Source organism: Vulpes vulpes, chromosome 11 (assembly GCF_048418805.1).
Source record: "Vulpes vulpes isolate BD-2025 chromosome 11, VulVul3, whole genome shotgun sequence".
In the NCBI taxonomy this organism is placed as follows: domain Eukaryota; kingdom Metazoa; phylum Chordata; class Mammalia; order Carnivora; family Canidae; genus Vulpes; species Vulpes vulpes.
In genome coordinates, this window is record NC_132790.1 from 22,391,436 (window position 1) to 22,413,368 (window position 21,933).

Here is a 21,933-nt window from a genome sequence, read left to right on the forward strand (position 1 = left end):
CTGGAAGTCCTGGCCACAACAATCAGATAACATAAAAGAGTGAAAGGCATCCAAATTGGTAATAAAGAACTCAACTTTTCACTATTTGCAGATGACATGATACTCTTAGAGGAAAATCTAAAGACTCCAGACACACACACACACACACACACACACACAAACACACACACACAAAATAATAACCTGCTAGAACTGATAAATGAATTCTAAAATTGCAGGTTAAAATATCAACGGACAGAAATCCATTGCATTTCTACACACCAAGAGTGAAGCATCAGAAAGAGAAATTAAGAATGCAATCCCATTTATAATTCCACCAAAAATAATAAAATACATAGAAATAAACATAATCAAGTAGGTGAAAGTTCTATACTCTGAAAACCATAAAACACCGATGAAAGAAATTGAAGATGATGCAAACAAATGGAAAATTAACTATGCTTATGATTGGAAGAACAAATATTCTTAAAATGTCCACAATACCCAAAGCAATCTACAGATTTTATGCAATCCCTATCAAAATACCAACATTTTTCAAAGAACCAGAACAAATAATTTTAAAATTTATGTGGAACTACAAAAGCCAAGACAATCCTGTAAAAGAAAAATACAGCTGGAGATATCATAATTCTAGATTTCATATTAAACTACAAACTGTAATACTCAAAACACTGTGGAACTATCAGAAAAATAGACACAAAGATAATCAGAAACCCAGAAACAAACCAGTGATTAATTGGTCAATTAATCTTCAATATGGGAGGGAAAAATATACGATGGGGAAAAAATATTTTCAATAAATGGTGTTGGGAAAATCGGACAGCTACATGCAAAGGAATGAAACTGGATTACTTTATTACACCATAAACAAAAATAAATTCAAAATGCATTAAAGACCTAAACCATAAAATTCCTAGAAGAGAGCACAGGCAATAATTTCTCTGACATCAGCAAAAGCAATGGTTTTCTAAATTTGTCTCCTGAGCCAAAGAGGATAAAAGCAAAAATAAACCATTGGGACTATATCAAAATCAGAAGCAAAGGAAAACAATCAACAAAACTGAAAGACAATCTACTGAATGGGAGAAGATATTTGCAAATGACATAGCTGACAAAGTATCTGTATCAAGAGTTTATAAAGAACTTATACAATTCAACACTCAAAAACCAAATAATCCAATTAAAAATGGGCAGAGGACATGAATAGACAATTTTCCAGAGAAGACATACAGATGGGCAACAGACACATGTTCATCATGATTTGTAAAAGGAAAATGTACATCAAAACTGTGATGAGATATCACCCCACATCTGTCAGAATGGCTAAAATCAACAACATAAGAAGCAACAGGTATTGGCGAAGATGTAGAGAAAAAGGGACACTAGTACATTATTGGTGGGAATGCAAACTGTTGCGTTTGCCATGAACTGTGGCAACTATGGAAAACAGTATGGAGGTTCCTCAAAAAGTTAAAAATAGTACTAAAAATATCCAGTGGTAGCACTGCAAAGAATACAAAATACTAATTCCAAAGAATATATTCATCTTTAGGTTTATTGCAGGATTATTTGCAATAGCCAAATTATGAAACCAGCCAAACTGTCTATCTATAGATGAATGGATAAAGAAGATGCAGTATAGATACAATCACATATCATTCAGCCATAAAAAAAAATGAGATTTTACTATTTGCTACACATGGATGGAGATAGAGAGTATAATGTTAAGTAAGTCAGTCAGAGAAAGACAAATACCACTTATATGTGGAATTTAAGAAATGAAACAAGCAAACAAAGGGGGGGAAAGAGAAAGAGAAACAAACCAAGAAATACATTCATAACTGTAGAGAACAAATAGATGGTTACCAGAGGGGAAGTGGGTGGAGTGATGGATAAAATAGGTGATGGGGATTAAGGAGTGCACTTATCATGCTGAGCACTGAGTAATGTATAGAATTGTTGAATCACCATATTTTTACACCTATAACTAATATAATACTATATGTTAACAATACTTGAATTAAAATTAAAACCTCTAAAAATGTCAATTACTTTCCTAAATACCAACAATGAAAAAGTGGAATTTAAAATTAAAAACATAATACAATTTACATTAGCAAGTCAAAAATGCTTAGGTATAAATCTTAAAACACATGTACAATATCTATATGAGAAAAACTGTAAAACTCTGTAAAGAGAAAGATCAAAGAAATAAAAAGAGGAGTAGTACATGTTCATAGAAGGATGACAATATTGTCAAGATGTTAGATCTTCCCAACGTGATGTATAGATTTATTATAATCCCAGTCAAAATCTCAGGAAGTTACTTGTGAGTATTGGGAAATTGATTACAGTTTATATGAAGAGGAAAAAGATGTCCAGAATAGCCAATGCAACATTGAAGGAAAAGAACGAAGTTGGAGGTTATACTACCTGACCTAAAGACTTAGTATAAATCTATATAATTAAGACAATGTGATATAGACAACAGAATAAACAGATCAATGGAACAGAATAGAGAGCTCAGGAATAGGTCCCTCAAAATAGAGTCAACACATATTAAAGTCATAATATTTTTGGACTTCATAATAGTGTGTTGAATATCACTGAGACTTTAATTACATTTCCTGATTATTAATGGCACTGAGATGTTTTATGAAGTGATTTTCAATCTGTATAAATTTTTCATTTTATTTTTTTTATTTTTATATTAAAATAGTTTGTCCACTAATATTGAATGGTTAGGTTTTTTATCTAATTTTATTTTATTTTTTAAAAATATTTATTTATTTGAGAGAGAGAGAGAGAGAGACTGAGAAAGAGAATGCAAAAAGCAGGGGGGAGCAGCAGAGGGAGAGGGAGAAGAAGACTTCCCGCCTAGCAGGGAGCCAGATGCAGGCCTCTATCCCAGGACCCTGGCATCAAGACCTGAGCTGTAGACAGACACTTACTGGCTGAACCATCCAGGTGCCCATCTTTTTATCTAATTTTAAAACTACCTTGTGTATACTAAATGCAAGTGCACTATCATATAATTAATTTGCTAGATTTTCTTGAACTCTGCAATTTGTGTTTTTATTCTCTTAATTAAACTTTGGAAGAACAGAAGCTCTTAAATTTTATGAAATGCAGCTCAATAATTTAAAAAGTATATCTGATTATTAATCTTTAATGTCTCCTAGATTTTTAATTTTAGGTTTTACGTTTAGATTTATGATCCATACTTATTTTTGTATAGGATGGAAGGTATAGATTGAGGGGCATACTTTTGCATATGATCATCCAATTGTTCCAAAATCTATCCATTCTATATTGAATTACTTTAGCATTTTGTTGAAAATCAATTAAGACTATATGTGTGGATCTATTTTAGGCTTCCTATACTAGTTTGTTGGTTAATTTGCATTTCTTTATGCCACTACTTTATGCATACTGTCTTTATTAAATCTTCCAACTTTGTTAACATTTTTTCAAATTTGTTTGGTTAGTTACTTTACATTTCCACATATATTTTTGAAACAGTTTTTCAATTTCTACAAGAGAAAGCCTGCTGGAAATTAAATTGGAATATGATTAAATCTATATATCAACTTGGAGAGAATAGAAATATTCACAATACCGAGGCTTGGATACATGACAATGTGTATATCTCTCCTTTTATATATGTTCTCACCATTGTTTTTTGTTTTCTTTCTGCAAGTCTTACTTTTTTAAAAAATAAAATGTGTCCCTAAATATTCTATCTTGAGGCTATTGCAAATAATATTTTTATATAATTTTCTAACAGAATGTCACTAGAATAAGAAATTTAAATGTTTGTATAGTAATCTGGTATCCTCTAAACCCACAGATTAGTTCTAGCAGCTTTTAGTATGTTATGTAAGATTTTTCTACATGGAAAAACCATATCAATAGTAAATTTCTTTCTAATATCAATGATTTTTATTTCCTTTTACTGACCTTACTACATTGGCTGGAACCTCCAGGACAAAAGCAAGTAGACATTTTAAGAACAGGGAGCCTTGAATATTTTTGATAATAGAGACAAAATAGTCTTTCTTCATTATGATGTAATCTACCAATTTCCAGAGGTTTTCCTTATCCTACTGGTGAGTTTCCTTCTCTTTCTCATTTTCTGAAATTTTTATCAGGAATTCATGATGGATTTTGTCAAATTTTTTTCTGCATTTATTAACATCGTATATAATTACCTTTGTTTGAAAATATGTTGAAAAGCATTAATTTATTTTCAAATTAAAATTTCCCCTGCTGTTGTTAGTAAGTGCTACTTGGCCATAATATAGGATTATGTTATTTATCATTAAACTCAATTTACACAATTCTTAATACTTTTTGCAACTGAGTTTATGAAGGAATTTGATAAATAATTTTGTTTTCATCAATGCTTTCCTCTGGTTTTGTAGAGTTGGCAACATAGAATGAGTTTAACTCTTTCAGAGACTCAGTTGAGTGATAAATAGCATGCAGACTGCCATAACCCTCTGAGTGAAATTAAGAAATATCACCTAGATAAAAGTAATATTAGCAGATAAATAGGTAATTGAATAACAGATTCCAAAATATTGGTGCATCAATATTTTGAAAAACTGAAGAATTTTGTGCCACCAGAATCTTTTTTTTAATCAAATCTGTACATAAATTTCACTGCTGGCATATTTACACACATTTGAGAATTTCGTTACATTCTTTACAAAGCCCCACAGTCTTCTTTCACCTTCAATGAGAAAAAGCAGTATGTAATCTATTGAAAAAGTGCAAATTACATAAAGGCATGATGAAGTGTGAATTTAGGAGACACTAATAAAGACTGAAGTGATGCCAAAGTGGCCCTTACATGATTCCAGTTTGGGGCACCTTGAGAGATATACAGGTTGAAGGTCAGCCTAAAAGAATTTATTGATTTTTGAATACATTTGGGTCACTCTTTCTTTACAAATATTTTCACAACTCGGTCCCGAATTTGCTTTGTCCTGACCCCATAAATGACTGGATTTAAACAAGGAGGAACAACCACATACAGATTGGCCAAGAGGATGTGAATGTAGCGAGGAATATTTCTGCCAAATCGGTGTGTCATAAAAGAGAAAAATGCTGGTGTGTAGAAGGCTAGGATGACACAGACATGTGAACCACATGTACTAAGTGCTTTGAGTCTGGCATCCCTCGAAGGAAGACGGAAAACAGCTCGTAGGATCTGAACATAGGAAAGGGCAATAAGGATCAAGTCAAAAATCAGGGCAGCAATGGTAAATAAACCATAGATTATGTTGACCCTTATATTAGCACAGGCAAGACGGGCGATTCCCATGTGTTCACAGTAGGTGTGAGGAATAATGTAGTGTCCACAAAAGGGCAATCGTTTGAGAAGAGGGCAGAAGGGGATGACAAGGAGGACTGGCCTCCCCACTACAAAGGAGGCCATGATGGCTACCACTCTGTTGGTGAGAACAGTGGTGTATCTCAGTGGATAACAGATAGCAACAAAGCGGTCAATTGCCATGGCCAGCAGTACGACAGATTCCATACCAGTATAGGTATGGATAAAGAACATCTGGATGAGGCAGCCTTCAAATCTTATCTCCCTGAAGTTGAGCCAGAATATAGCTAGCATTTTGGGAATGGTAGAAGTGGAGAGGCCTAGGTCAATAAAGGAGAGGAGAGCCAGAAAATAGAACATGGGTTGATGAAGACTCTGATCAGTCTTAATCACAAACAGGATTGTGACATTCCCCACAAGTGCTATCAGATAAACAACAAAAAAAGGGAAAGCAATCCAGATATGGAAAGCTTCCAAACCAGGTATACCCAACAAAAGGAAGGCAGAGGGATATGAGGCACTGTCATTGACAGAAGACATCCTGCTGAGAACTCTTGGAAAATACTCTATGGTCTTCTTCAGTATTTCTGGGGAGACACAAGGGAATATATATGGTGATTTTAAATATATAATGGTACACCAACTAGACACTTACAAACATAATGGGAAAGAATGTAAGGATAATTGACCTTTAAATTTAAATTATTGACTATTCCATGTAATATTCCATGGAGACTGTGAAAGTTAAAAATAGTCTTTTCTGGTGGTAGTGTGTTGTAGTGATCCATGATCATCTTTAGCTCATTCTTTTGTGAAAATCTCATCTGTATTTACTATTATCAACTGAAAACCCTTCCAGTAACCAAAATTTGTATTACATTTTCAAATCAACTTGGTGACTTAGTTGAGTGGATATGTAAGAGAAAACTCTACAAAAATGCTATAGAAAAAAAGAATGAGGAATTGGAATGAGAAGAAACTTTTGATATGATGATCAAGAAGATATCTACTTACAAGGCTTATTTGTCTATCATAGTGCCCTCTTTGTTAGGTGATACCTTTCCCTTTACTTGCCTTAATAAGACTGTATTTATATTTATATTTTCATAAAACTGTGCATTTAGGCTGTAATGAACTTATTAGTAGTGTTTTCTACTTTTACCATAAAAAATTCACCACATAAACAATACAAAAAGAGAGATAATTGTAGTACATGTAAAAAATATTCATTAAATTCAGAATCTAGATGTGATATTTTAAAAATAAGAAACTTTTAGCAAAGTAGGAGAAAAATAAAACTTGTTCAATTTAGTGAAAGGAATATGGAAAACCCATATAGTGAGTGGTGAAACACAGAAAGGTTTGTTTCTGGGGTTGAGAATAAAGCAAGCATATCAACTACCATCAATTATATTTAATATTTTACTGGAGGTTCCAACAAAGTCAATATATCAAGAAAAAGTAAATAAGAAGACATTAAAATTGGAATGAAGGAAGTAAACTTTCTTATTCATAAGTGATATGAACACTTACATAAAAATCAATAAATTTAGGGATGCCTGGGTGGCTCAGCGGTTGAGTGTCTTGCCTTTGGCTCAGGGTTTGGCCCCAGAGACCCAGGATCGAGTCCCACATTAGGCTCCCCTCAAGAAGCCTGCTTCTTCCTCAGCCTGTGTCTCTGACTCTCTGTGTCTCTCGTAAATAAATAAATAAATTTTTTTAAAAATCAGTAATTTAGAACTAATTATTTAGCTTACCAATTAATCAGATACAAGAATCAATACTTTTCTGTATACTTCCAGCATACAATTAGAAATTAAAATTTTAAATTAAAATTTTGTGAAAATTCACATACCATTTATAATGGCATCAAAAGCATGGAGTACTTAAAAATAAGCACTTAAAATTTTAAAAGACATTTTAAAACATATAACATGTCCATGGTCTGGAAAACTGAAATATGTTAAGATGTCAGTTCTTCCTAAATTGATCAATAACTTTAAAACAGCTTCAATTAATACCAAGAAATTTAAGCTTTTTCTAAAATAATTATAAGAATATCCTAAATTCTTTGGAAAAAGAATAACAAGACACAAGTACTTATAGTAGACTTCAGACTTTAAAAAGTTCAAGGAAGTGTGCTAATTGCACAAAGATGGACAAATAGATAAATACAGCATAATAGAAAGAACAGAATAGACATATTTTCCATCATCAGGTAAATTTTATAAAGTGACCAATGTAGTAATTCAGTATAGATAGGAGAGTTGTTTCTACCAACAATAATGGTGCAACTAAATATACTTAAGGAAAACAAAAAAAAGAATCTTGATTCTAGCTTCACAACAAAATCAAATATTAATTACATTTCTAGAATAGACATAGATGTTGAAATAAAAAAAAGCAACTCAAATTCTAACATGTATGAAGTCAAAGGAAGGAGAATATCTTTGCAACCCGATGGAAAGTGATGGTTTCTTAGAACACAAAAAGCAATAACCATAAAAATATAGCCTCTTAAATGCTGTTAAATTTTAAAACTTACTCTTAAGAACAAAACTTACTCTTTCTCCCTGGTCAAAGCCAGGGAGAAAACAGTCACAACCTCTTATTTCTGTAAAAGGATTTGTGTTAAGAGCATATGACAATGCTTACAGCTAGCAAATAACCAGCAAAAACTGAACTCCTAGGAGCCTTCTCAAGGTGAGTAAAAGTATGTGTCCACACAAAGACTTGTACAAGAATCTTGGTAGCATCAATAGTGAACAGACAAATAAATTTTGAAATACTTATTCAATGAAATTCTACTCAGCAATAAAAATGAATTGACTATTTATATGTGTGACAATGTAGATGAATCTATATCATTATAGTGAAATATCAACTGCTACTAATTACTAAAGAGTACTAATTAAATAACTTCATTTATATGAAGATCTAGACCATACAAAGAAAATGGGAACTGCAGCACATGGCTGTCTCAGTCGGTAGAGCTTGTGACTCCTGATCTCATGGTTGTGAGTTCAAGCACCAACTTGGGTGTAGAGATTACTTAAAATTAAATATTTAACAAAAAATGGATACTGAAAATATCTATTTAGTGGTCGCCCAGAGTTTGAAAGGGGTCACAGACAGACTGGGAAGGAACACAAAAGGACTTTTGAAATGCTCCATTGAAATGGTATAATATATAAACCTAGTTGAAATAAGTGTCATCTTTAATGTTTTATAAAGTACAGTATCATTTGCTTTAATAAAATATTCAGTTTGGGAGCTTATTTTAAACACAGAATTATTTACCTCCCTAAAAATTCCCAAAATGTAAAATATTTCAAAATCCCACTCAAGGAGCATAACATATAATAAATAATCTATGTTTAGTTTAAATATTCTGTAATAATTTTTGTTTCAAGTGGCATTTAGCTTTTATTCCTGATATTTTCCTTTTTATTCACACTCATCAGCTTTTAAGTCAAATGCTAACTGTGGTATTTTCTTTATGATTATGTGCAACAAGTTCACTGACCAAAATCACTCTGAATAATGACAAATTTGAGGGGGAAGTACACAACCACACAGTATGCTAGCAGTGTATCCTAGGATGTGTTTTACTCTTCTCTCTGAGCTTTCTTAAATTTATCATTTGTTTTGCAGTTAGTAGGGTATTTTTATGTTCTATTGAAATTTCCCAAACATCCTCAACATCTTCAACCAAATTTCAAATTACTCCATTATTAAAATTCATAATTTATTTTAGGAATCCAGAGGCATAATCAACTGAGAATAATCAACTGAGATGGTCTTTGAAATATATTTTTTCTCTAATTCAGATACATACATAGATAATTCAGATACATACATAGATATTATTCTCCTTTATTTGACTGACTTTATGCTACCAAAAGGTCAAGCAAAGAAAAAAATATTTACCAAACACCAATACTCAATGCTTTATAAATATTCTCACTCAAATTTCAAAACGTCTCTCTGAGGTAGCTGTTATCATATCAGATTTACAGGCAAACAAAGCTAAAGTGAAAAGAGTCCAAGGTGTTTGTCTTACATAACTCACAAACATTTGTTGTATGATTAGAAATTGAATTATGTGTCTGTCTCCCTATTATTAAATTTACCCTGGGCAAATTTAATACCACTGCTAAGGTAAATATAGAAGTAGGGATTAATTATAAATTAAAAATAAAAAACTTCTATTCAGAATTATAGAAATAATTTTATAATTATTAAATATTCATGTTTTTTTCTTCCTGTCTCATTTCCTGTAGTGTTTAGCAGTCAGATCCTAAAATAAAAACAAGATATGTGTTCTTCAAGTATAAGAAGAAAGAGGGTGGCAGTTTAGACCACAAATTATACGATCTAGAATTGGTGGGGGTCTAGAGTGATCCCAGGGCCAGGTAGAGGTGAGATTAGAAGGAAAGAAAAGTCTGAGGATTTCAGTGGTTCTTAGCAACTAGAGCAATGGAAATATGTTGAGTTTTGGGGGAGTACACAAAGGAAAAGTTAGTGAATTTCAGGGAGCTATTTTTACTTAGGAAAAATTGTTGTAATTAAAACATAGAAGGTATGACTTGACATTCTCTAGGACTATTTCATCTTCATTTGCTATTGTGTTGATGATACCATCTGATAAGTACATCCCAGTTGAAACACAGGCATTATTAGGCATGTAAAAGGAAATTTCAATGGTTTGAAGTTTAATTAAAGAGAATCATAAAGGGATCCCTGGGTGGCGCAGCGGTTTGGCGCCTGCCTTTGGCCCAGGGCACGATCCTGGAGACCCAGGATCGAATCCCACATTGGGCTCCCAGTGCTTGGAGCCTGCTTCTCCCTCTGCCTGTGTCTCTGCCTCTCTCTCTCTCTCTCTGTGACTATCATAAATAAATAAAAGTCAAAAAAAAAAGAGAGAATCATAAATGTGAGGTTCATGGTGAAAGATTCTCTGTTAACAAAGTCAGTCTTCTCCTTAGTATCTATGATTTTGCCACCATTAGGGATTAGTAACTTATTTCAATATTTTCATTACATTCATTTCAGTCTAATTCAGGGTTAAAAATATTTGACACCAACAATACATCATTAGATTATTGAGACTAGGTAGGCTTAATGCCAAAATTTCTCCACAGAGTACTTCCGACATTCACTGTCTATTTATAGACATTTGCCTGACAGATGAACCAGTGCGTCCCATGCCTACCCTTTCTCAAAAGTTGTAAAGGTGTGGATTTATTTGAAAGTCTTATGATTTACATTGTTTCAGACCCTGACCAGCAGATAGAGCCTCTTACTAGACTGTTTTTGCCAACTGATGTCCGCTCAGTGTCAAATTCATCTTTCTGTCCCCATCAGAACCCATCTTCCCATTGTGATTGATTAAGAATCAGTTAGGTTGGTGTTCAGTGACGCTCTCTTTTAACCCAGGTAAACATAGCATTTTCCTTCACTCTCTCACATACTAATAACCTTTAGAAAGTCATTCCTTGAGCTTTATTTTACTTATCTGTAGAGGTTGAGATAATCATTGTATAAACTTCAAATAGATCTAGTGCTAATACAATAAGAGGCTGTATATATGGTGCCTAACAAAATGTCTTGATGCTATGACCTTAGCACCATTAGGTAGGATAATTTGTCATTGTTATCCATAGATGTGATTCTTGATGTTAATATTTGATTTTCTAAAAACAACACAAAGTGAAAAAAAACACTATTAGCTTACTAATACTTTAAACATAGTCCATAGAAAGGACCGTGAGAACGGAGTCCTCATCATTCAAGCTAAGTCAAAAATTAAAAACTTAATCTAATTAGATTAGGAGATATGTTTTAAAGCATCTTCATAATATTCCAGGCAAGCATTGCTCATTTAATTAGGGGACAAATGGTAAGACTTTTAAGACTCCTTTATCGAATTCCATTAAACTTTCTTCCTGAGATAAATATGCAAATTACTTTAATTTCATTCTGAAACACAGAATACATAGGTTGGATTTGATTCAACTGGAACAAAACAGGACTCTATCTCAAATTCTTCCTTTTTTATCACTCAAACTGAAAAACACTCTCATCTTTACAAAATCTAAACACTGGTTAATTCACAGGTAGAATGAATTTTGCAGCTCAGAGCACAAAGGTCATCATCCTCACTACCACTTTGGTTTCCATGGTTCTGGCCTCTGATCACTCACCCAGGCTAACATCTGTAGGGAAGTGCTCCTTCCTGTATGTTCCTTCTCCGTGGGGTAGCTGGGGAAAAAAAGGACTTCCATCTGTGATATATCTGTAAGTGGCACTATCTGATGCAACTTTCTAAAACTCTCCTCAGTGTTCACTATGCTGAGCTGCCCCGCCCATCTCAACTTTTTCATGGGAGACCTCCCATAAGTATGAAAATATAACTTGGGCTACCTTCTCAGGGAAAATGTTATGCCTTCTCCTGCAGTGTCAGGCTGGCCTTTCTGCCCAGGATCCCTCAAGAAGACTTTATGCAGAGGATGTAGCTCCCGTGGGAAGGACATCATTGGTAAATCCCTTCAGGGACTGAGTATCTGGAGAGCTTGAGTCAAGCTTTCTTAAGCATCTGGGTTCATACCTGCTTCCAGGGAACTGAGAATTCTTTTTGTATTTGTCTCTTAGGCATGCTAATTTTTATGTCGTTCATTTTCATGTCCATCTTTTATATCTATTAATTTTCTCTATTTTAATGATAGTATCTTCGTATTCAAAGTATATATATATATTATATATGACATCTTTCATTCTCATTTCTGAATATTTATGCTCACTGTGTTATATAATTCCATTTTAAGCTACATAATAATATGTTGACACCTACATGTTTTCTTAACCTTTGAGCACCTATTTCACAGTCTGTTTCTATATTAAATTATAGCAAAGCAGGTAAGAAAACTGTCCTGAAACTAAATAACTCATTTAAAATCCTGTTACATAGTTGTAAAAATTACTTAACTTCTGGATCTCCACTTAACTCATTATAAAATGTGAACTACCCAAGAACCAAATGTAGTTCCTAGAACATTATAAAGGGTCAAGAGATATTAGATGCCATTATTAGTAGCCATATTACCTCTTGTTTCATAGAGTTCAATGACTCTTAAGTCATAAGAGATTATGGAGTGCGTCTTCCCAACAATACCTTATATAAAGAGTTCATTTTTCTTATTAATAGTATCTTATCCCTACTTACATGTAAAATTTATTTACTTGTTTTTGTCCATAGTCTTTTTTATATGCTCATGTTGTGTGTGTAGTTTACTCATCTGAGAAATGAGAGTTTCTATTTAAACTTTGAAAATAGTACTTACTCTAAAATAATGTTAATATGTAATATTATTATTGCTTCAGTTCCCTCAGCTATAGAAAGGGAAAAAAATAGAAACTACTTATTATAGTTGTAAGAATTTAAAGAATAAACACAAAGTCTTGGAAGCAGTGGCTGGCTCATAATATATGTCTATTTTTGTTATTATTTTTAAATTTTTATCAATTTCATGGAATTTTTTTCATGTAAATGCTATTTAATTTATCACAATTTCTGGCATTTGTGATATGTGGTTGAAACTATGCTTATATTAAGTATTTATTATTGTTTCTTTTGGCTGACATTTTCTAAGATGAATGAAAGACTTTATAAATCTGCACATAGGATACCATCTTCCCCAAACATTGTACTGTGGCAATTTTGAGAGTAGAGAATAAGTTCCATTTTCTCATACTCAAGCCTCTTAATTTCTGAAGTCCAAACTTCATAGTTTATATGTGAAAGTTCTAGTTACTTTTTCTCTTATCTGCCTAGTTCTGACCCCATAAATTACAGGGTTGAGAGCAGGTGGGATGATGACATAGAAGTTGGCAAGAAGAATGTGGATGTATTGAGTAACATTTTGGCCAAATCGGTGGGTCATGAAGGAGAAAAATGCTGGAGTGTTGAAAGCCAACATTACATACACATGGGAGCTACAAGTGCTGAGTGCCTTCATTTGGACATCCCTGGAAGGGAGACAAAAGACAGCATTGAGGGTACAGACATAGGAGATGATAATGGCTATGATGTCAAACACCAAAATAGAGATAGCACATAAGCCATAGATGATGTGTACCTTTATGCTGGCACAGGACAGGCGGGCAATGCCCATGTGCTCACAGTAAGTGTGGGAGATGATTTGGTGTCCACAGAAAGGTAATCTTAAGATGAACAGAACAAAGGGGATTGCTAGGGAAAGCTAGGGATCTCAGAAGGATGATCAATGCTATAATGGATACCACCTTGTTTGTCAACACCAGTGTGTACCGAAGAGGGTTAAAGATGGCCACATAGCGATCATAGGCGATGGCCATGAGCACAGCCGACTCCATGCCAGTACATAAATGGATGAAGAACATCTGAATGAGGCAGCCCTCAAAAGTGATTTCTCTCAAGTTGAACCAGAAAATGCCAACCATCTTGGGGATGGTGGATGTGGATAGGCCCATGTCAACAGAGGAGAGAATGGCCAAAAAGTTGAACAAAGGATGATGGAGACTATGATCAGTCTGAATCACAAAAAGAATTGTAAGATTTCCCAATAAGGCTGTCAGATATATAACACGAAATGGAAAACCAATCCACATATGCATGTCTTCCAGCCCTGGAATTCCCAGCAAGAGAAAGAAATTGGGATGGAATTGTGTGTCATTAGAAGGCACTGTGCTTCTATAGAACTTGTACAGCTGCATAGACTAGATGTCTCCCAATGTTATTTATTTCCTACACAATGATACAAAAATATGTTTGAGGTTTTCTAATATCCCTGACCATCATGACATAACTGCGTGATTTTTTTTGAAAACTGAAGTACATGCTGTTATTATTTTATTTCAACCAAGTTTTCAGATTTATTAGATTTGTTTTCATTCATTTCTATAACATAATTAAACTTTCATTAAGGACCAATAGAATATCATGTAAATGGCTAAATATTTGGTGTACAGATTATACATCGTTACTCTTCTTTAAAGCAGTTCTAGCTTAGGAATTAAAATAATAATAAAATGTATGGTTTCTCTGGGATTTTAACGAGTACATTTTCCTTTTTCATCCCAAGCAACACCATCTCATAGTCAATTGTTATAGCCTGTGGAAGTAAAATTTACACAAAAACCTTTAAATGTGTGAAACCTAATGGAAAAAGCAGCTAGGTCAATTCTTATACTTCTTTCTTCAGAAACATTACAATTAAGGAAGACTGTATTAAATGCAGGAAATCCAACTCATGGTGTTTATAATACATACAACTGAGGTGACTTCACCATTAGATTTTATAGTTGATTGTTGAAAATAGCAGAAGAGATAACGATGAAACCATAAGAGCAATTTGGGTCAAAGCAGCAGTAACAATCAAAGGTTGACTTTGCATTACCATGTAAAGAAATTAAATTAGAATATTTTATGTAGTGTGAACTTTTCCTTATGAAGCTGTTTTAGGAGATATTTTTAATACCTGTGTAGAAACATTCAAAACAATAATAACAAAATAGTGCCAAGCTGCATTAAAATAAATTTAGTATCTATGTGTCTTTAGCATTGTTTCTATTTCACATCATAAAAAGGTGTGACTTGAATTTTTACTGGCTTCAATAGCTGTTCATGGCCACACATCTTTTGCTATTTTTCTTATAGTTATATCCTCAGTCTGTTTGCATATATAGATACCCTATCTTTCAATTATTGAACTCCAAGTCGTACAGCCAGATCACACCTCACATTTTCCCCTCCCTCTTATAGATCTTTGTTATCACCTCTGTTCCTGGTCATATCAAGTTCTGTAGCCCGTGGTTCATTCTTTTTCTTCACAATTATGTATTTCCTGACAGTTTCACTTCTTCAACTCTCCAGATCAGATCCTTTGCTGCTATCTCTTCATTCAGTTGTGAAACCAACTGCCCCAAATTTAACCCTGACTTCTGCAACCACTTCCTTTCCAAGTGCTCTGGTTGCTGGAGCTAAACCTTGTTTTCAACACAGTGTCTAATGAAATTTTTAATGTATTCACCTTTCTAGATCTTCACCAGCCTGTGTTAATAAACACAGCTTTGTGTCAATTTGTATACATTATTTAAGAATCCAGAAAGGGGGATGCCTGGGTGGCTCAGCAGTTGAGCATCTGCCTTTGGTTCAGGGTGTGATCCCAGGTCTGGGGATCAAGTCCCATATCAGACTTCCTGGGAGGAACCTGCTTCTCCCTCTGTCTCTCTGCCTCTCTCTGTCTCTCATGAATTAAAAAAAAAAAAAATCCAGAATTCAGAAAGGTAGTAATTATTGACACAATTATAATGAAGAGGAGAGAAAGGCTCTGATGAATCACAAAACCACTTAGTAACCTACCCCAAAAACATCAGAATTAGGATTTGGGATTCAAAGACCATACTAGTGACAATATGTCATGCTGCTTCCTAAGTACTTAACAAACTTAGTCCAAGGGCTATTTAAGAAATAATAATGTCATCGGAGTAGTATTTATAAATTTAAATTAGAGAGAGTTGATATGATAGAATTTTTCATACAGGAGAGGGAAAGTCTAGATATTAAAGGCGCATAGCTGAGATGGGCACACTAACAGAATTTTCTGGATTACATGACAACATGGTCACTTTTCACTATTTCCTTCATTATTTTTTCCTCCTTCTTTATGCCCACACTCTACTTCATTTCTCTGTGTCAGATTCCAACCACCTTTCAAAAATACCTGTTATATTTCATTAATGTTTAACATTATCATTTTTCTCATGTTTTCTAGGAAATATTTACCTTACCGTATCCTAAGAAATTGAAAGAAGTGACTTCACAGATTTACGAGCACCTCATGTTTGGCTTCATTTTTGCCAGGTGGTTATATGTGTGACAATTGACTTGCTCTTCAAGGTTATCTCAAGTTAATGCAAGCAAGAAGTAACCAAAGCTCTGCATGAGTTCCTATAAATATACACACTGAGAGAGGGTTTACACAGCAGTGATTTCTAATCCTGACTTTTCATAATAGCCTGTGGATTATTAGACACAAAAACAGATTCTAAGTTCTGACCCTGAAAATTCTGAGATATTAGGTATGGGACAGTACCTTATGATTTCTATAAATCTCCTCAAGTTAATCTGATTTAACTTATTCGACATTTGGAAACTGCTGAAGGATAAGATAATATAGATAAGCAATTATATATGAATTAGAATGTGTTTTAAAAATATAAGGGTGAATTTAATAAAACAGTGTGAATTACAATATCTTGTAGCCCGGATTTTACATGCCTTTTTCTCTCCTTTAAATTCTCAAAACAAAACATGGGCACTGATTCCATTGTGTACTATGATATTCTCAGGTTTTGTAGTGCTCTATCCCTTCCTCAACTAGAGTTATTTGTGAGAGAACTTTTTGCTTTACTGAAGTTGTAACTTTCAAGCACTTTTTGAAAAGTATATATTAGGAGCTCTCAAAAGAATTATGTCGAAGAAGAATGACTAGTATGTGGTAAATATAATAATAATAATAATAATAATAACAACAACAATAACAACATTAGGTAGCTACTAAAGATTTTCTCAGGGTTTTACTGTGTTGATGTTCTCCTTTTAGAGGCGAAAGGAGAAGAAAAAGATAAATAGAATTGACCCAGACAAGACATTTTCTGCCTTTTGGAGTTTCTAGAGGTTCAGAGATTCTTAGAACCCTACTTATTCATCAACTCTCATTCAGAAGACTTCCATGAATTTCGCAATTATTATGCAAAACTATGGTTACCAAGGAAAGGAATATTTTATTTTGTTGATCCTATTCATAGGAAGAATAGTAAGTTAGGTGGTCAGATCTTTTTCAGTTAACTGGATTATGACTGTTTTGGTGACAAGGAGAAAAAATAATAAATTTACATAGAAAAGACAGTGATTGGTAGCAATGATACATACTCAAGGGCAATAATTTGGAGTCAGAAATATAGAAAGGGCTTTATGGGATTGCAGTTGGGGCCCACGTAACCAAAACTGACTTTAAGATATGTAATAATGGAAAAAGTTCAGGATTTGGAGCTAAAAAATTTTGTTTAAATCATAGCTCTTTTTCTTTCAAGCTGTCTATCAATATTCTGTAGCCCTATTTCTTTATTTCCAATAAAGAACAAAACATATGAGTAAAACAAATAGCTTTAGAACACCAGCATTATTACTGAGTAAAATCTCTGTAGTATTTCTTGGTTTAGTTGTGCATACAAACTGGTCATTTGGGCTTCCTAACAATCTTTGTCCTTTCAAGCCCCTAAATTTAACCTACCTCAAAAGCTCAGGTTTTTGGTTGGAGGGGCAGAGGCTTGTCAGGAAAGTTATGGAATTCCTGAATTTTGGAAAGTGATACTGGGATCTGCAATGTCAGCACTGTCATGTGACAATTAAATCTCTGAGTTTCTAGAATTCTCTATTCAGTGTATTCACTTTTTTTGTTTATTCTTTTGTCAGTTATTTTCTTTGATACTTTCACCAGTATATTAAAATTGTGGATACTTCATAGAACATACAGTGTTTCTGTCTCCTAGGTATATAAGGTAATTTCTGGCTAACTGATTTTCTATCTGCTTTTTAAAAAGTTTATTTATAACACTTGTAGATTACAGAAAAATGAAAATATAGGACAAAGAGCTTTTATATAAACACATACATAATTTCTCCTACTAGTAACATTTATTATAATTGATAATATTAACTAAAGTTCATATTTTATTAACATTCATATTCAGATTTCTATAGTCATACTTTATGTTCTTCTCTAATGTGATCCCATCCAGGACACCAAATTACATTTACTAGTTTTATCTAGTAGGTCTCTTAGGTTCTCTTGACTGTGACAGTTACTACAGCTTTTCTTAGTTTTGATGACTTCACAATTTTTAGAAGTACTAGTCAGGTTTTGGAGGTGCCTGGGTGGCTCAGCAATTGAGCCTCTGACTTTTGGTTTCCATTTGGGTTCATGATCCCATAGGTGGTGGGCTTCCCAGCTTAGCCTGGAGCCCTGCTTGTAGATTCTTTCCCACTGCCCTTCCTATCACTGGGACCCATGCGCATATGCATGTGCACACTAGTGCTCAAGTACATAAATTCCTTTTTTCTTTTTAAGATTTTATTTATTTATGAAAGACAGAAAGAGGCAGAGACATAGGCAGAGAGCAGACTCCCTGCAAGGAGCCTGATGCGAGACTCCCTGGGATCAGGAGAGGACCCAGTCCCAAGACCCTGGGATCAAGACATGAGCCAAAGGCAAATGCTCAACCACTGAGCCACCTAGGCACCCCTATTTTCTTTTTTATAAAGAAGTACTCGTCAGGTTTTTGTAAAATATCCCTAAATTGAAATTAGAGTGATTATTTCCCCCATGATTAGACCAGAGTTATATGACTGGGGAAGATCAATGAAGTAAAATACTATTTATGTTAAACCACGTCAAAGATACATACTATCAACACGGTTTATCACTGTTGATATTGAGCTTCATCACCTTGCTGAGGTCATGTTTGTCAGATTCTCTTTCTCTTCCATTTCCAAGTTTTCTCTTTAGAAGTAAGTTACAAAGTGTATGCTACAAATTAAACGGGGAATAGTTATGTTCCACCTCTTGAACATGAGGCATCCTCATATATTGCTTGGACTTTTTTTTTTTTTGCATGAGAGATAATCTATTCCACCTTTTGTTTATATATTCGCTCATTTATTTTTATCAGTATGGCCTCAAATATTTATTTTGTACTTTGTGTCGTAATCCAGTTCTACTTTATTTTGTCACGTTGATCAGCTTTGGCTATTGGGAGCTCTTTCAGTTGGCTCTTGTGTCCCTTTGACTTATACCCATAAATGTGTGTTCTTTTTTGGTAGGGGAGGGTCACTTCCTTATTTACCGAGACCATAGGATGCTACAGTCATATCCATACATCACCTGTCCAATCTTAGAAAATCTTAGAATGTGGTATTTCTCCAAGGATTACTGATACTTTTAATTGGATAATAGTATTAGAAACAAAATTTGGGGTGTTGGATGTATTTGCTCCTGGGATGTCATTGGTTTAGACCATCTCAGCTGGCAGTGAAATACATGTGTGTATGCCAACCTGTTTGCATATGCATGTATCTGTGAACACATAGCATCTATTTATCTGTCATCTTTCTATCATCTGTCATCTACCTAGAACTAAACATAGTGATGTCTCCAATCTGTTACATGAATTATTCTAATATCCTTTCATGTTTCTCTATAAACTAATAAACTCCAAAAATGAGAAACATAGTCCTGACTACATGCCATACATTTACAAAATTATTCAATATGCATATGTAGATGCATTAGAATTGTTAACCTATAACTCCATGGGAAAAAAATTATCTAATAGAGTACAATGCTTTATGTGTAGTTCTTTTTGCCTACTCCACTCATTTCCAGAGTTACTTAGGTTAACATATTTTCTTCATCCACTTTAGTGAGTTTTTTTTTCCTACAATTTGAATGCATAGTATTTCTCATACTGAGCATTTCATCATGGAATTCCCTGAACTCCTAGATGATTTTTTAAAATTTTCAGACATTAAGATCATCTTTTGGGATTATAATTCTAAGGGTTTTGCCAAATGTATTATCAAACATCCACAATTACAGTATCATATAGAATAGTTTCACCAACCTAAAAATTTCCATGTGCTTCACATATTCAACATCTCCCCGGTCCTTCTTCTCCTGGCAACCCTGGATATTTTTGCAGTCTGTATAATTTTGCTTTTCCTCGAATGTAATTTCACTAGAATCACATTGTGATTCTTCATAGTGTGAAGCCCTGTCAGATTGGTTTCATTGACTTCAGAATATGCATTTAAGATTTATCTGTGTCTTTTCATGGCTCAGCATCTTATTTCTTATTACTGCTGGATATATCCATTGTTTTAGTTATACTGTATATACCATAGTTTGGATATTCATTTACCTATTGAGGGCATTTTGGATGTTTCTAGTTCTTTATGAATAAAGTTGCTGTAAGTATCCATGTGCAGGTTTATGCATGGACATAGTTTAGAAACCCACTGGGTAAATTCTTTAGAATGTAATTATTGGATTATATGGTAAGACTGTATTTAGCTTTGTAAGAAACTTCCAAATTTTTTTCTAAAATGACTGTGCCATTTTGCATTTCCACCAAAAATGAATGAAAAGTTCTATTATTTTCTTTGCATAGTCACCTATCTATGGTATTGCTTTATTTATTTATTTTTAACTTTAACCATTTTTAGAGGTGTGAAGTGGAATCATATTTCATTTTTTAATTTGTAATTCCTTGATGGAAAAATATACTGAGCATTTTTTCATGTCTTCCTTTTCAGTCTGTATATTGTCTTTAGGAGGTGTCTGGACAAATTTTTAGCTCAATTTTTAATTGGGTTATTATTATTTTTTAAAGTTACATGTTTTATTTTTTAAATCAAATTGAGGAAGTTCTTTAATCCTTGTTACCATGTGTTGTTATAAATATGTGTTTTTGTCATTTTTTTAAAAAAATATTTTTCTTCAACTATTGATATGATTAATATGATTTTTCTTCTTTAGGATGATGTTCTAGGTTACATTGTTTGTTTTTTAAACATGGAGTCAGTCTTATATACCAAGAATAAATACCATTTAGTCAATGTTGTATAGTTATTCTGTAAATTGTTAGTTTTAATTTACTAATATTTCATTGAGGATTTTTGCATCTGTTCATGAGATGTAATTTTGAGACATGGCCTATATATATGTTTGGGGGTTTTTTGTTTTGTTTTGTTTTTTGGACATCTTAACTGACTCTGGTGTTCAGGTATGTCCAGCTTCATAAAATTACTGAGTATTTTTTGTGCTTCTGTGATCTGGAAGTGATTTTAGAGAATTGACATCATTTCTTTCCTTAGTGTTTGGTAGAATTCATCAGTGAAACCCTCAGAACTTTATTTTTTTTAAGATTATTAATTAGTGATGCAATTTTTAAAATAAATATATTTAGTATTCAGAACTATAAATTTTCTTCTGTGGGCTTTATATCATTTATGTATATTCAGTTGACCATTGAACAACATGAGTTTAAACTGTGTGGATCCATTTAAAAACAGTACAGTACTATGATAAGTTCTTTATTATAAGAATACAGTATATAATACATATAGCTTACAAAATATGTATTATTGACAGTTTATATTATCAGTTAGACTTCAAGTCAACAGTAGGCTATTAGTAGTTAAGTTTGTGGGGTGTCAAAAGTTGTAAGTGGATTTTTGACTGTGTGGGTGTGGGAGGAGAGTGCTCCAATTCTTGTGTTGTTTGGGATCAAGAATCCAACAACACAGTGGTTAGAGGTGCTGACCCTATATATATGACTTAAAGATATTTTCAATGCTCTTGCTGCTAAACCCTGCTTAGCTTTTAGTTGTAGTGCATGCAATTTACATAAAATTAGGAGATGGTAAAAAAAAAAAGTTAGGAGATGGTTGGAGACAATGAACATTATCACTATAAAAAACATGGTTAGGACAT

The 21,933-nt window shown here is 33.4% G+C and overlaps 1 protein-coding gene and 1 pseudogene across 1 annotated transcript; both read right to left on the reverse strand.

Annotated features, from left to right (window-relative positions):
- Positions 1 to 4,939: 4,939 nt before the first annotated feature.
- Positions 4,940 to 5,884, reverse strand: LOC112912115 (olfactory receptor 52E4-like). Its single transcript, XM_025988854.2, has one exon. The coding sequence runs from the start codon at positions 5,876 to 5,878 to the stop codon at positions 4,940 to 4,942; it is 939 nt and encodes a 312-aa protein (XP_025844639.1). The 5' UTR covers positions 5,879 to 5,884.
- A 7,238-nt stretch (positions 5,885 to 13,122) lies between these two features.
- On the reverse strand, positions 13,123 to 16,693 carry LOC112912121 (olfactory receptor 52E1-like; annotated as a pseudogene).
- Between the last annotated feature and the right edge of the window lie 5,240 nt (positions 16,694 to 21,933).

Bases quoted from the DNA above. Each gene is read 5' to 3' on its own strand.
- LOC112912115 (XM_025988854.2), bottom strand. From the start codon at position 5,878: ATGTCTTCTGTCAATGACAGTGCCTCATATCCCTCTGCCTTCCTTTTG.